This window comes from Gymnodraco acuticeps, unplaced genomic scaffold (assembly GCF_902827175.1).
Source record: "Gymnodraco acuticeps unplaced genomic scaffold, fGymAcu1.1, whole genome shotgun sequence".
In the NCBI taxonomy this organism is placed as follows: domain Eukaryota; kingdom Metazoa; phylum Chordata; class Actinopteri; order Perciformes; family Bathydraconidae; genus Gymnodraco; species Gymnodraco acuticeps.
This window is the reverse complement of record NW_022991854.1, coordinates 1,487-18,038: the sequence shown is the minus strand read 5'-3', so window position 1 is coordinate 18,038 and position 16,552 is coordinate 1,487. Positions and strand designations below refer to the sequence as shown.

The 16,552-nt window shown below is 40.4% G+C and overlaps 1 protein-coding gene across 2 annotated transcripts in view; it reads left to right on the top strand.

The window, feature by feature from the left end:
• Positions 1-12,816, top strand: part of LOC117535437 (phosphatidylinositol-binding clathrin assembly protein-like) — a 29,027-nt gene extending 16,211 nt beyond the window's left edge. Inside the window, exons 6-10 of one of the 2 annotated variants that reach the window (XM_034199890.1) lie at positions 454-601; positions 1,699-1,722; positions 6,075-6,131; positions 7,243-7,359; positions 7,928-12,816. In XM_034199890.1, the coding sequence (XP_034055781.1) occupies positions 454-601; positions 1,699-1,722; positions 6,075-6,131; positions 7,243-7,359; positions 7,928-7,942 (361 nt within the window). In that variant the 3' untranslated portion in view covers positions 7,943-12,816. Of the gene's footprint in view, positions 1-453; positions 602-1,698; positions 1,723-6,074; positions 6,132-7,242; positions 7,420-7,927 lie in introns of both variants that reach the window. The other variant, XM_034199889.1, reaches the window with a different exon arrangement.
• The last annotated feature ends 3,736 nt before the right edge of the window (positions 12,817-16,552 follow it).

Below are 16,552 nucleotides of genomic sequence, written 5' to 3'. Positions count from 1 at the left end.
AATCTCCTCTGCCAATGCCAAACAGCTTTTTTTTGCTGCTGACTCTTATTTGGTGTTGCTTGGTGGATTGGATTATTTGAAGTGTAATAAATAAAGACATATTGGCAACAATTGGAAAGGTAAGAAAACAGGCTTTCCAACGGTATAACATGTATTGCCAAAAAGCATTGTTACAACATAGAAATCATCTAACAAACACAAATTGCCTCACTTTTTGTGTTAAGTTTATTTATTAAATGGCTTAGTTGAATACTAGATTCTGATTGGTCAATTCAGAACACGTGACACGTTGTTAATCCAGTAGTACAGACTGCTGTCAAGGACTTATTGACCGTTGTTAAGGACGCTCACATTGCACATAGTTGGTTGGTATCCTCGAAGACATGTTTTGGGTGTTTTGAATGTGCAGAACGGAAAGATCCTGACGCTGTGTTTGTTTGTTTTGTTGCGCTGCTCGTCCCTCTACAGGCCAGAGATGCAGTGGAACCATCCGGGAGAGAAGAAGCTGACGGGAGGACACAACTGGCACAATAAGACCATGTCGACCACTCAGTGGGGTCCGGGTCCCATGGCCCCCCAGCCCATGCCTGTACAACACGTGGTAAGGAGACGGAAACACACTCTAACACCAGAGATGGCAATCGATCAAAGTCGATCTGATGTCTGAATGGTCTTGATTCTCCAAGATCTCATTCATGATGCTCAAAACTACAACAATTATTGTAACAGAAAATAATTACCCTTAATAAGGATCCATTTAGGTGTCTGTAGGTTCTGGAAATGTCTACAAAATGTAACCGTAAGATAGAATGCTAACAAAATCTCCTTAGGTAACATCTAACCTAATTGAACAAAAAGCACATGTCCTAAAACAGAACGTGCTGTTCATTAGTTTAAATATTTAGTTTGGATCTTGAATAACTCATGAGACGTGTTGCATGTTCTGAATACAACTTGCAGACACCTCGCTTAGAAAACACCAAATCTAAACTCTGCTTCACACTGAATGCTTGGTGTGTGTGTGTGTGTGTGTGTGTGTGTGTGTGTGTGTGTGTGTGTGTGTGTGTGTGTGTGTGTGTGTGTGTGTGTGTGTGTGTGTGTGTGTGTGTGTGTGTGTGTGTGTTGTCCTCATGATCTCTGGACAGCACATTTGGCTGACGAGACAAACTGTCACTAACCCTCCGCTTCCTCTCTGTCTCCCTTTTTCTTTTTTGACTTCCCTCTCTCTCTCTCTCTCGTTGGACCTTTCTCTCCCCCCCCCCCCTCTGCTGTCACCCCCTCTCACCTCTCCTTCCTGTCCCGCTCATCCTCTTCATGCATTTCTTCCTTTTGTTTCTGCACCGTCATGCACTCGTCTTCCTTCCCTTCTTCGCCTGTTTTCTCTCGTTTCGTGCGGTCATCTGTTCGTCCTGTTTTCGCCGCACTACCTTTGACATCTGGCCGTCCGTATTTTGACCTCATACTTATTTTTTTGTGCATCTTTCTACCCCTTCTCTACTATCCTACCCACCATATGCCGCTCATTTTTCTCACATTATTATCTCTTATTATCTTCTTGTGTCACATTTTCATCATTCCTCATACTTTGGTACGCCTCCCCCTTCATCATCTCCTCATTTTCTTCCATCTTCTCTCGCTGTATCACGTTGTCTCTCTCTCCGTCTTCTGTCTTTTTTTCCTTGTTGCGTCCTGATGCAGAATGGAATGTTCTATACTAGTTATGTAAGTACTTATGCCTGTTTTAGTAAGTCTTAATCACTTCTATATGACTCATATAATGTGCTTTCAATCTCCCTCTTGCTGTCTTCCTCTGTCTCCTTCAATCTTTCTTTTTCTTTGTCTATGGAGACAAGTTTCTTTATAAAAGTCACTTTTGTTCTTGCCAAGTTTCCTCAAATCGCCCTCTCACCTCTGTGCTAAAGGCTAATGGTGCTAGTTATGTAAGCATTAAGTAAACTGTCTGATACCAGGAAGTCAAGGCAAGTTTATTTATATAGCACTTTTCAACACAAGGCAATTCAAAGTGCTTTATAAAAAATGAAAGATATTAAGAAAATTGCATTTAAAATCAGTCATTAAAAAGAAAAGCTAATCAAATAAACATTAAAAGAAAAAATACATGGATAAAAGACACAGTCAGACACACTATTACTTTTTTTCTCATCTCCTACTTTACCTGTCTTTGAAAGGATTAGCCTGGTATATTCTCTATTCTTATTGTCAACAAATACCATTTAAATGAGAAAAACATCAACGGACTTTTACTACTAAAATATCGCCTGTGGATTTAAAACCTTTTTATTTTTTATTACACCATTTCAGTGACTGTTGCTGTTGCACACTACGATAAGCAAACACTGTAGTTTATTTTCAATCGACTAGAAACACAGCGTAAATACTCACGAGAGCAGCACTTTTTGAACATTAAATAATGGAAAACATGTCACAGTAGATGCACAAAATACAAATATGAATGTGAAAATTAGCATTATAGGGCTCCTTTAATGGAGCTGCTCGTTATTGTCCCTGAAAAAGTCAATATACAGTCTTTAAAACCAGGAAACATGACTTCCATGAGTCCAGACATGATTTAAAAGTCATAGCAGCATGTGGCAGTGATATATAACGCATCACAGGTCGCAGAGCAGCGGATAAATCAAGTATCATGCATGATAAGTGAAACTCCCACATCTGAGACTCCCCCGGCAGAAGTCTCGAAGTCTGTGCTCGCTTAAAAATACCAGCCAGAAATCCTGCAAACGCCCTCCTCACGTCTTCACCTTCACTTAAACATGCATGTCGTGTGAGGTCAGAGGAAGCTTAGCGAGAAGAGAGTTGCCTTTTTAAGGAGACGGCAAAAGTTCAACTCTGGAAGTCGGGATTTAAAGATGTAGAAAAGACAGATTTGAATTCAAACACTGGTAGCGAGACACAGGTCGAGAATGAGAAGACGCATGCAGACAAACGCATGAATGTAAAGCGTGACAGCAGAAGACAGATGGACACAAATACAGATGGGGAAGGTGTAGTGGTGCATAAACAGCGTCTCACCTGCTCCGTTCTTGTCATGCTTTCAAAATAAAGTGATGCCCTCTGTCATTTTTTACCTGACAGACAGCCCAGTCACACTCAGAGGCAGATGGTTTGCTGAATAAATCATGCTTCAGGTTCACATGAAAGTACAGTCAGTTATTTCTTTCATCGTGGTTTCAAACAGCCGTCAAGTGAGAAATCTGACTTGTCTTTTGGCTTGACTTGGATTATATTTCCTACCTTCCTGCTGGTTGATCAATGGTTCTGATCAGCTTTCACAGCCCGCTCCCTATAGGCAGGAAGGAAATGGCGGATCCCCGATCGATCACATTGATTTCCTCCTGAGATCAGATCCCTGTTCACCTGACCCCAGCACAGGCCTTTAGATGTAGCTCTTTAAGCAAGATATCACTTCCTGTCCTCCCTTTTTAAAGCTTAGCTTGTACAACAGAGCGTTGTTGTTTTTTAAATCCCTTAAAAATAAAAGTTCTACTGTTAATTATGGCCTTACACTCTTAAGTCCCACACCAAGCCGATTTTGGCCGTTGATAGATGTCGGGCCGTCGATGAGCGTCGTGTCGCCATACTCAGATTGGTGTGTCTTGGTGTGTCCCGCACCGTCGTGTCTTTTCGGCCGTGCCGACGCCTCCCGATTAACATGTTGAATCGGGAGGCGTCGGCTAAATAAATCACTCTGATTGGCTGTTCAGCTAGCGAATCAGTGCATGAGAAGCGAAACGGAAGTGAGGGACCCAAACAAACTATTAAGAAGGCAAATCTGAGATGTCATTGAACCCCAGTTCTCGACACAGGTTCGGGAAAGCCCCGTGAGCTTCTCGCTGTAGAGTGAACATGGAACGCACACGCTATTTGTTGTTTGTTTATATCACGCAGTCTGTTCTTCTTCTCTCGGTTATCACGCAGTCTGTCTTCCGGTTGTTGCCTCTTTTGAATGACGAATACACACTACCGCCTCCTGCTGGTAAGGAGAGTTATTGCCACTCACGCATGCGCAGTTCGTACGTGCTACTTGGCCGTCGGCTGAAGTCTTTGCGGTGTGTGCCAGTGCGACACATGGCCAAGACGCAGAGACGTGTTCTTTGGTGTCAGTTTGGTGTGTAAGGACCTTTTAAATGGCAACTCAAAATCTGTCCTAAATGAGGGTAAAAATATGCTGTAGATGCATCACAGCTTCATTTAAATACCACCTTAAGCACCAGAATCTAAACGGACTGTAAAGTAATACAAATTACAGATGAAATTGTATGTATTGAATATATTGTATCGCTGTAAATATAAATAGAAAAGACCTAAAGGGAGAGACATTAGAAAAAGTGCTGAGTTAAGCAAATTCTCAGTGGTAATAAAAGTCAATAACACAGACATGATATGTTACGAGATTCGCCTGACACCGTTTACAAGCTAAGAAAGATGTAGCTCCTTACAGTATCAAAGTAAACCAGCGCTGTTAACCTTACATTAAATAACAAATCACAAAATGCTAATGGATCATTTGGCACGCTTTCAATGGCGCCTATATGTAAATAAGTCGAAGCAGACACTGACAACATCATCTGTATGATTTCAGTCAAAAGGAAGTTACATTTGTTTATTTTTCTTTTGGGATTGTATTATAAGGAAGGAAAATAAGGAGTAATGCTTGCAAACACTTCCCTGATCCGTATGTTTAATTATATTGACATTGAAACTGGTGCCAATAGAGTCTGAACATGTGATTTGTAGGCACATTGTAAACAGACACAAACATTACATTATGACTCTTGAGATTTGTTTTCTTCCAGATCATCCAGCGTAACGCGCTATTTCTTAAACGCCTTGTTTAATACGTCAATGCATAAGTAGCAATTCAAGGATAATACTAGTGCAGGTTAATTATTCCACGTAAAAAATACCTTTTTGTTATTTTTTATTTATGTAATTCATCATATTAGGTAAGACTGTTGAAGTAATATATGGTTTCGCACGGATAATTACTGCGTATTGTACATTTGTCTTCATTTCTGTGCACTGTTAGAGACTCTGAGCTGTACTTTCTAATACCTCGGCAATGATTGAGGCGTTATAAAGTCACGTCAAGCCTCAGTTGTCTCATTCACGGTGATGGATTGGGTTTGTGGAGACAGCGGCGTGTTTCTGCAAGCTGTTTTTTTAATGGCTTTCCTTAAAAACAATGGGAGCCCGCCGCCTACTTCCGGGCGAGCGGGACGACCTGCAGCGGAGAAAATACGTTTCAAACTCCGACTGCAGCAAATACTGAACACGTATATGTGGCGGCGGGGGGGGGGGGGAGATCCCGCTGGTATTATCCTGAACCATATATAAAATGCTTGCAGGTAAACCCAAATCCCACACAGATCCTTATTTGCTATATTTGAAAGAAGCTGTCAGGTGAAATGACAAATCTCCTCTCACACCTGTTAATATTAATACTCCTGTGATAGATTGTTGTACCCTGCGATGCATCCTCGCCTCTATAAACTGATTTTCCTCCGGTGCATTCGCTGTAATGCACCTTCAAACACTCGCTCCATATGAATTGCCAATTTGCCGAGTAGAAATCGGCAGCTTTTGTTTGAGGGAGGGTGTGCGTGGGTTGTAAACGACGGCTACAAATTGCCCGTCACATTGAATTTGAAGCCCATTCAGCCGTAGTGGATTTGATTTGTGGAGTGAGGAGGGCAGGGCTAAACGCCGTGCTATTGAGCCACCCCTTTTTAAAGCGGCTGTAGTGATTGCTCCCAGTGGGAATCCTCTAAGTACCTCTGCCTCACGCTGTGTTGTTGCGCTCCTAATGCCCGCACTTTTTTAGCATTCAACGTGTTCTCCAGTCCTCGCACATACAATACATTGTGTGTTTTTACGTTTAATAGAGCGCTTGAACTGTAATTGCTCTCCTGTCCATTAAAGTCCTTTATTCCATGGTAGCTTTTCCGCATTTGAAGGCTAACAAAAGCCGTACAATATGTGACCCAGGTGCTTTTTCTACCTGCTGACTTTTTTTGTTGGTGCTTTTCCTACAGGCTCCAGCTCCCATGGCTTTTCCCATGAACACGCCGCAAGTGCCTGTGTATGGAATGGTAAGTGCAAGGAGGGATACACAATATATACAGTTTAATGAACACACAGCCACTTTCATACATGCAGGAAATTGTTACAACGAATTGCCTTATTGGTTTACCGTATCGTACCATCTGTAAAATGTCGGAAAAAAGCAACAAAATACAGCTTTCAGAGTTTAAAATGACATCTTAAAATATCTAGTTTTGTCTAACCCAATATATCCAGCTTCCATATCTTTTAAACTTGAGAAAGAGGGAGAACATCCTCACATTATAGAAAGCCAAAACAGCTATTGTTTCACTATTTTACTCGATAAACTATTCAATTAATTCAGTGAGTCTTCTTCAGTTTTCTTAAATTTATCAAGTAATTGTTGTATCTGTAGTTCAGGTCATATTTCCATTTGCTGATTTATAGATGTCTTTCTTTCTCACTCTTCCCTATCTCTATCTCTTAGCTTAATGACATCTTAAAAAAATCTAGTTTTGTCTAACCAAATCCATTTTTAAAACTGAGATAAGAGAGAAAGTCCTCACACAATTTAGCAAGCCAAAACAGCTAGGCTATTTTACAAGATAAACTATTCAATAATTCAGTATGTAAAGTATTTGCTTTATCTGTATTTCAGATCATATTGAATGTTCCAAAGTAGCTGCTCAACTGGACAATTTCCATTTTCTTATTTATTGATTTTTTGCTTTCTCAGTCTCGTCCCTATCTCCTACTCTTATTTGTGTTGCTTTCTGTAAAGGAGATAGGGGGGGGTCTCCAGGAAATTGTGGATGGGTGTGTCTCGGTAAAAGAACACGGAGAACAGACTTTTCCAGTTCAGATCTTTAATTATACTTTGTTCACGCTGTTAGCCGTGTGTTTGTGGTCTTAAAAAGCAGTAAAGGAAAATGTTGAGGGAAAGCACCGTCGTCTCATTACCCACCGTCATAAACGAAACTGAATAATAAACCTATCACAGGCACGGCAGCTCCGATGACGTCATGCGGATGTAACAGACCTTATCACCGCAAGCTTTAATGATTTAAACTTACAACAAACAACTTATCAGCTTATGATGTAAACTTGTGGGTTTTTCTAACGCTTCCCCCCCCCCCCCCCCCCCCCCCCTCCATGCAGGTCCCTCCCCAGATGGGTCACATGGGGGGGGTTCAGGTGATGGCTCCTCAGCCCATGATGTACAACCAGCCGGTCCTCAGACCCACAAACCCCTTTGCACCCATGCCCGGAGCCCAGGTCAGCTATCCTGTACTTGTGCATTCATACACACAAAACGACACCTTTGCAACTGAAAAGGTATTTAATCAATCCGTTAATGTAACATTTCATAAAGAGTGTTACATGTCTTTGGTCAAATGCAATAAAATGACTTAACCAGGATATTATGTTTTTATTAATGCCATGTGTTAAATAATGGGTAGACAAAAGTGATAATATGACAACCTATGGCTGACGTAATTTAACATTATTATGGGTAGCGTTTGGTATAGATATGTTAATCGGAAATTAAGTGTTAAAACTGTGTATACGTGCATGTGTAAAATGTTATTTATTATCAAAAGTCAGGCTTATGTAGATGGATAGATAGTAAAAGAGATAAATTGCAAATATATATATTGTGTGTATCTTAAAGCTATTTTATTGACCTGTTTTAGTGTATTTAATTTACTGTGTATGATAAATGCATTGTTGGAATCGAAGCAGTATGCCAAAGTCATTTTTCATTGCATTGGTAAAATGACCTAAATAAGCAGTTTCTCCGTTTTATTTATCCCACTTATTTTTACTCCCCCTGTCTATTCAGATGCAGTTTATGTAATCCAGTCGGGGGGGAAGCAGAGTGCCAAAAAGCGACAAACAAACAGCAGAAGAAAACACACAAGAGGAACGATCCGATGGACGGGGGAATGATTTGAAACGAGCTAAAACGACTAAGAGACACCGAAAAACTAGTTGGAAAGAGGAGGGGGACACGACCAGAAAGAGGATGGAGGGATGTGTTGGGGAAATATCATCCTCGTTGGTCATTGTCTGAAACAACTGTGTGTGTGTGGCTTCTTTCTGTCTATTTTGTGTTTTCAAATCATATCGATGGAGTGATTGCTTCAGGAGAGGGAATAGGGATGCGAGAGATAGATGTGAAGAAAGATGGCGGAGTAGAGAAGAGGGAAATCCTACCTCTGAGAAAGTCTCTGCTGCAGAATTAGCTTTATTTCATACTGGTGCTATTTTGTCCTCTCTGAGTTACTGTCTGCCTGCAACGGCAACCTGGGAGCACTTAAGGGAGGACAGGTGTGTGTGGAAGTGTGTGTGTGTGTAGTTGTTTCAGACAATACCTTCACAACCGACCTCCTTTCCATCGTCTTTGTTCGCTGTCTGACCACGACCGTCCAATCAGCGACGGATTTAGAGGCAAATCTTCTCGAGTCTGTTTCCCGTAATTTTCCGCTCTGTTGGGGATATCTTTGTATTTTTCTTCTGCAGCCTCTCCTGAATGTTATCGGGGCTTGTACAGCAATTTGTTGAACCATTTGTTAATAGTAGTTTGTTGTTATGGGTTTTTAAGCTTAGGGCTTTGTTACTCATACTGCATTATTTTCTTCTCCCTAAAGTACATATACACACAGAGCGACTGGGATTAGCGGTGATAACATGTTACCACGGCGTCTAAATTGTCTGTGAACCAAACATCTTAAAGCCTAGCCACGCAAGAGAGTGATGCAGCCAAATTAATCCGTGCTTTACTGAGAGATGTGTGGTTTTTAAAGCATGGTGGCGTTGTAAATCCTCGCAGGACTACTATAGCTGGCAGGCTAACAGCTAACACCTTGTTAGCTAGTGCTAGCAGCCACATTTACTCTTGTGCTTCAATATATCAACTCTGTGGTCCCTTTTGACATTTTATTCTAGTTATTTAATCAAATAAAAAGTTATTAAAAGGGGGAAACAAAGCTAGCTAGCATTCAAACTGTCAGTTAGAAAGTGTTAGCTTGATTGCTAACAAGACACGTATGACTTGACATATTTTGGTCTATAAATCATCCCTCTTTCCAGAAAATAATGACCGTTAGCCAAACACAGTTTTACACATTTATCTTGACACATTTTGGCTCCAGTAACGCTCAGTAGAACGTAAAATAAAACCCATTTTGTTGTGTTTACGCTAAAGCCACTACGAATTGTTCACTAGCATTATTAGCATCCTGTTAGCACCCCTTGTTGATCTCTGTGTATCTGTTCTTCATGTCCTCATCAGCTGACCAACAAGATTCAGACGTCAAAGGTTTCTAAAAAACAAGAGCTTTTTCATTTGCTACACCTTATTAGTGGCAGATCCACATTATGTGCCAATTATTGATGACAGCAGCACTGAGTGAGGAATACATTTTATTGAATCGAGTTGAATTCACTTTAAATTGCACTGAATCGAAGTGAGTGGCTTTAAGTGCAACTCCGTCTGCACGAGAGCCAAAACAACACTGAACTTTAGGCATGGCTCCGTGACTCCAGGGGATCAAATCTGTGTAAGAAGTCATAACCATTCTTTAGCCAAAGCATCCGTCACCATGAGTTCGACTGTCGGTCTGTACGATGCTTTTTTGTGCGTGTTCACGTGTGTATGTTTTCCATTGAGGGCTATTTCTGAGGGTCAAATTGTGTCCGATTTCGAGCCAAATTTGAGCCAGCGAGTTTGACACAAAATGTGCTTTCTTTTTTGTTTTTGTAAAATCTAAAAAAAAATGCTAAAATGTTGCACTGAAGTGACTAACCTGCCGCAAGAGGAGCTGTCGCCAGATGTGGTGTGAAAAAGTTGAGAAAGAGATTTGAAGTTTGTAGAAATAACACGTTTGTTCTAATCTACCGGCCACTTTGGCGGGTAGCAAAAATAGTTTTTCCTGCCATTCTAACAACGAACTTGAAACTTTTTGTAGTCCCATCCCAAATCCACATCCCAGTGATAGCTCATCATCTTCACGATCTCGCTTCAGCCTCTCAACTCTGTCTAGTTGGTCTATCTCTAGAATGCTTTTTTAGCCTGCTTCGTCACTGTTTGGTATGTGTAGATATGTAAAAAACAAATAGTAATAATAACCAGTTCCTGTCTAGATTGTCTGCTCCCACCCATCACTGTCGCTGTTGGATAGATATTGCTCTTAGACGCTTCTTGTCGCAGTCTTGTGTTAGCTTAGCCTCTCATAGTATCTTCCTTTTATAGAAGAAGTAGATTTCCCACCGTGTCCTCCCCTCTGCCAGTGTCTAGTATCTATAGCTCTAGTATCTCTCTTGGTGTCTCTGTCCTTTAGCTGTAGACCTTTCGGAGGCCCTAAGGCTTTGTGGTTCGCTTTGAGTGCGCTATTTTGTTCTCGCTGTTAGCATCGCTCCAGTGTCTGGTTAGATAAGGTCATCATCTTATATTTTTGTTTTTATATCGACAACATCGGCCACCTCTGTCTCTCATTATGATGTCAGCAGCATATTGTCTCTGATTTATTGTTGAACCCGAACAGCCAATCTGATTCTTGCATATCCAGGTTTTTAAGTGACACACTTTTGTTGGATTTCGGAAAGACATAAAGCCAGTCAAGTAAGTCGGATTGGAAATTGGCTAACACTGAATGCTTTTTGATTTAAGCAGCAGTTTGAAAGGTTGTCTGGTTAACTAGCCACTTGTAAAGTGCATTCAGAAGTTTGGCAAGTAGCGAGGGAATCACCTGGGAAGTCAAAGACAAAACACCTTTTAAAAAAAACCTGAACAAAAATCTACTTTCTGCCGTTTATCAACACAAATCTTGGGTGTCCAAACCTAGAATACTCAGCTAATTGGATTCCAACTTGGACTCTCATTAAAAAATTATCTTAATTGATGTTAGCACTAAAAATTAGCTCTAATCACGGCTCTTTATTTTCAGGGACATAAGGCATTTGGAAATTGGCAGTTTAGAAAGAGAATTTGTTACCGGCCGTGTGGCACTGATCCAGAATCAGATCATCACCACCCTGGATCTTAGAAACAATCATTAATATCAGGTCAGGGCGATTCTTGATGTTTCGTAATTACCTTCTCAGAATATGGATTTGAAGGACAGTAAAGTCTGTGCCAGTTGTTTGTTGGCGAAATACCTGACTCACATACATTCGACTCTCCCTGAATAACTTGTTCCTTTACAATCTAAACCTGCAATTTTGGTTTCTTCTTGGTCCTTTCTGTTTTCTAAACTTCTGCATTGCATCCAGTCCTGCCTGTTGCGATGAGATTGTCTTTGTCTGTTTGTCTCGAGTGGTTTTCAAAGTGTTGGATAGGGAGCGTGGAGACGACTGTGGGTTTTGGTCTCGTAACATTTTACTGGCTGGTGTCCTTAGGGTCGATGTAAGTGCCGGTAATCATCACGGATTTATAATGTAGGTCATTTTCTTCAGTATTTATCCAGGGAGGGGTTTTGGCCGAGCATGCGGGCTCGTTTTTCGGCAACTCCCTCCCTTTAAAATTCAGACTTTCTTCACATTTACAGCCGGGAGTTTCCCAGGACAACCACTGTTTCTTTTTTGATGTCAACCTTTGGGATCAGACGTCGTGGTTTTCTCTCTACGTCAAAAAGCTGCTACCGCCTCTCTGCATTGTTGTAGCATGAATCGAGGTGGAGAAGGAAACACGGATAAACGTTGATGTCATATTAAAACGTCTGTTCTCTGCTAAGGCCAAGTGTGTCAAACATTCGGAGAGCAGACTCCTTTCTGGCGAGCGCATGGTTGTATCGTTGTTCTTTGTCCTTTTTCCGAAAAAGCATGACAGTGATGGTGATGATGAAGATAAATTCCCTCCTCTTGTTGTCCCCGATTTAAATGGTTCTTGAAAAAGGCGAGGTCGATCAACGTTTCTCGACCGTTTGTTTGCCGTCCACGACAGAGACTGAATCTGACGCTAAACGAGCCACTGTAGCAAAAACGGAGCTCAAAACTTTTTGTGTTACAGTACTTCACCCAAAGATGTCACATTTCTTATCTGCAGCACAGATTTCCGGTTTCTCAAAGTGGCGCCATCTAGTGGTCGCCCAATGCGTTGCAACCGTGTCAAAAAACCCGCAAAAATTAACCGAAACAAAGAGAGAGGCTGTTTAACAGATACATTGTCGTCCGTGTGTTGAATCAAAGACCTCTTGTGCACGTTCAGTTTTTTCTACATCTGTGTTTTTTGGTAAGAAACCCTCGGATTGCTGCCTCACTATTCTGTATATAAAGAAACACACACACACTCACAACACAGAGCTTAAACACATACTCTCATAATCTGCAATTATTTTTGAATTTACTCTTTATTTTTTTGAAAGATATTTGTGTTATTACAGCAGTATATAGGTATGATTACTCCTCCGTGGGGACGGGACGAACAGACAGACGACGCAGGTTTTCAGGATCAGCCATGAATTCTCAATGATGCCAAATGTTTTTTGAGCAGAGTACAACTTTTAATCTGTCTCCCTCGCTTCTCTGTCTCCCCCCCATCTCTTTGTACATTTTTTCTATTTATTTAAAGCAGAATTATATGGATTGTATCAAGCATGGAAAGGCAAAAACAAATGTTACAGCTGACAAAAAAATCACAGGCTTTTATTTTACAGCAGTATATTTGTTTATTCTAGGGATCTGTTTTCTCTCTTTTTTTGGAAGAAATAAAAAGTCATTTTCCATTCCTAATCGACTCGTCTGGTTATTTTATTCTTTAAATTTGCCAAAGGCCAAGGGGTCTTAAACTCAAGGCCCGGGGGCCAAATCCGGCCCGCAACTTCATTTTATGTGGCCCCGCAAGAGCTTGCAAAGAATATAATAAGTTTATTATACGGTTACATGCTGATTTACAGAAGCAGGTTGCCCATAAACTATATGTCCCACAATGCATCTCGTTTCGTGACATGCACTGAAGAGACTTGCAATGATTTTCCCTGGACTTCTGCTTTCAGACATAATTAATTACCAAGTTATTATCCTATCTGATAATAATCCAATTCAGAGGCAATAATGTAATATTATACATTATTTTATATATATATTATATATATTTATATAGTAACAACCAGCCCTTTTGAGTGCAACCTTTATGCGAATGTGGCCGGCGGTGAAATTTTGTTTGACACCCCTGCTCTAGACTCAAACACTTAACATTTTATTTTAAGGACTCAGGTACTAAAAATGCAAGGCCTTGAAGTGTCAACAGTCTGATTTCTAATGCACTGCCAGAGGGCCTAAGAATATATATTTTGTATTATTCAGCTCCTTTTCTTTTGAGAGCTTCAATTAGCATTTTGTCAGTTTTAAGTTTTACTCAATGAGCTCTGAATTATTCTGTGATTGGCATGTTTGAGGTATATTCTTAGATCGAAATACCTAATTTTGAGTTATTTAGACACAATTAACACTTATAGTTTCATGTCTCGTTACATAAGAATAGATCATATTTGTTAAGTGTTATTATGGGGGAATTACTATTCTTGTGGTACTACTGCCTTATCAGGCCCATATTGAGCAGAGTATATTAAGACCAAAACTCATGTACAACAACTTCCTTACTTGCAATAAATAAGCACTAATTAGAGGGTTATTGAGGAAAAACTCTCAACTAATGGCTTAGTACTTTTAGAATATGGTCATGTAGCGGTTCCCAACCTATTTCATCTCAGGGCCCACTTAAGAATCCAATTTTTTTTCGTGGCCCACATTAAAACAAACAATACAGAGGCTAAATACAGTTCTCAGATTACTTTTTATTTCAATTAGAAAAAGGAGCTGGCAATAAGTAACAAACAGACATTTGTATTACACGGTTTGAATACTCAATTCTGATTGGTCAATTCAGAACATGTGACACGTTGTTAATCCAGTAGAACAGACCGCTGTCAAGGACTGTATGACCGTTGCTAAGGAGGATCAAAAAAGGAAAAGGGGTTAAAATAAAATGAAAAAATCGTAATGAAATGTTTCCACACAAATCATAATGTTTTGCAAATTATTTGGCGGCCCACTTGCAATGCCTTCACGGACCACTAGGGGGCCGCAGCCCACATGTTGGGAACCGCTGGAATAAGGCATTAATAAGTGTTTTATACCGAGTCATAAAGAGCTAATATGCATGTTAATTAACAATCAATCAATGTTTATTTATATAGCCCAATATGATATCACAAATGTTACATTTGTCTCAGTGGACTTCACAGTTTGTACAGAATATCAGTATGACAATATAAGACACCCTCTGTCCTTAGATCCTCTGTCCTTAGACCCTCACATCGTACAAGGAAACACTTCCAGAGAAAACCCACAGTTTAAAGGGAACATGGGAGAAACCTCAGGGAGAGCAACAGAGGAGGGATCCCTCTCCCAGGACGGACAGACGTGCAATAGATGCCGTGTGTAAATTGAAAAGATAATACATTTGCAACATAGGTAGTCCAGGAAAAACAACTAGTTGATGGTGAATTTGTGTACGTTAATATAAAGTGTTACCGGATATTTGAATGCAGCTCCAGGTGGTTTGTAAATGCCTTTCTTTAGGTCATGTTAATGGTACTGTTTTCATATAATGGTGGGAAACGTTCAAACTAAAACATGCATTACAGCTCGTTCCCAGTGCGTATGACTGTTTACATGTTTGTGTGTACACCTGTATACATAAATACACACCTGTATATCCCCGCTTGTCTCAACACGTTAACCTGAAACACTCGCTCTGATTCTGTTACAACAACAGCTGCAGCTCCCATGGTGAGGGATTAAAAACACGAGTTCCCCTCCTGACTCCCATCGAGCTCTGAATAATGAAAGTGTGTATGTGTTCCTCCCCCGCATCGAGAGGCTCTCACAGACGCCGGGGTGATGCATTCGGTCGCATTTCAGGAGTTTTGATGAAATGGTTCTTAGTGGGAAATATATCATTCAAACACACTGCGGCTGACAAACAGCACTGCTTTGTCTTTAGTGAATAATTTACAGGCAACAACCAGCGACGGCTATTTGTCTTTCTGCGCTCCATGATGGATATTTGGGAACAAAACGACAAAAAACAACTTGTAAAAAAACACTCTGCAACATGAGCCTTCATTACTGATGAACACAGTTACATGACCTACAGCTATTAATAATACTCCTTCTGTTTAACAGCTGCTCTCTTACTGGGAATTAATCCAATTGTAACACCACTGTTATAAACCAGCCACTAATCTTCAAACACTGCATTTGAAATAATAAAATACTGAATTGCTTTTCCGTTTGCTTTCTGAAGTAAAAATAATGTATTTTGTGAATTATAATATAATATTATATAGGTATTAACAGTACAAATAAGGTAATATATAATTGTTTTTAACAGCAAACTTCAATAAATGTGTTGCCTTCTTTAGATAATACAGTTGTGTTTGTCTTGTGACCAAAACCACTGATGTAACCCTCCTATTGTCTTCGTCCCCCCCCCCCCTTACTTTGGTGTTAGTGGTCAAATTTGACCGGTCCTGTTTTAACTGCTATTACATTAACACAAAAACCATTAATCATCACCAAATGTCATTCAACACCCTTTCAAACTGTACATATTGTATCAGACTACTGGTATGAAAAACTGCAGTAAATATACAAAGAACAGACACTGAACATGTATTGCGTGTGCCAGGTGTGATCCATGTGGGGGGATGGGCTCATAAGAGCGGGAAATGTGTCAAATTGTTGTGTTTGTGTGTGTGGGTGGGTGTGACCGGGAACACTGGGTGTTACAAAGTTGACTAAATCATCCACAATTCAATGAAAGTGGTGGTCAGCAATTCTACATGTTCAAATGTCTACTGTGAAGAATATCATAAAGCCTTAATGCAATCGAATGTAAAACAAAAAAGTTATGATTGATGAAAGTAGTAAATCGGTCAGATTTGACCCGAAGACAACAGGAGGGTTAAGACCTAGTTTGGCAGCAAAATTACATTATTTTACTTGTTATGTTCGCAAGGTTATCTTGATGTGACACTGACATGCTACATTTTTTTTCTAAAACAACAATTGCCGCTCCTGAAGATTAGGTTCTGTTTAAGCATCATTTATATAACTTTAGCATTTTCTCTCTGAAGGAAGAGCAAATAACTCCACCAAAAGCTCTGATTTTGTTTTTGCTCTTCACCCAGCTTTGAAATTGTTCTTCCAAACAATGGCCAACGAAGATTTCATAGATGGTCGATCATGTTATCACCATGTGAGAAAAAGCAGTGGCGATCCTAGAGTCGGTGGGGGCCTAGGCAAACATTCACTTGGGGCCCCTCGAACCAGCTTTTCATCACCACGCACAGCGTCCTGGAGTGGAGCAAGGCAACACAACTTAAGATGAGAAGCAGCATTTTACGGCGCGCTATGCATGGGGCCGCTTGAGGGGGTTACCCGTCATGTTGTTGCTGTAAAT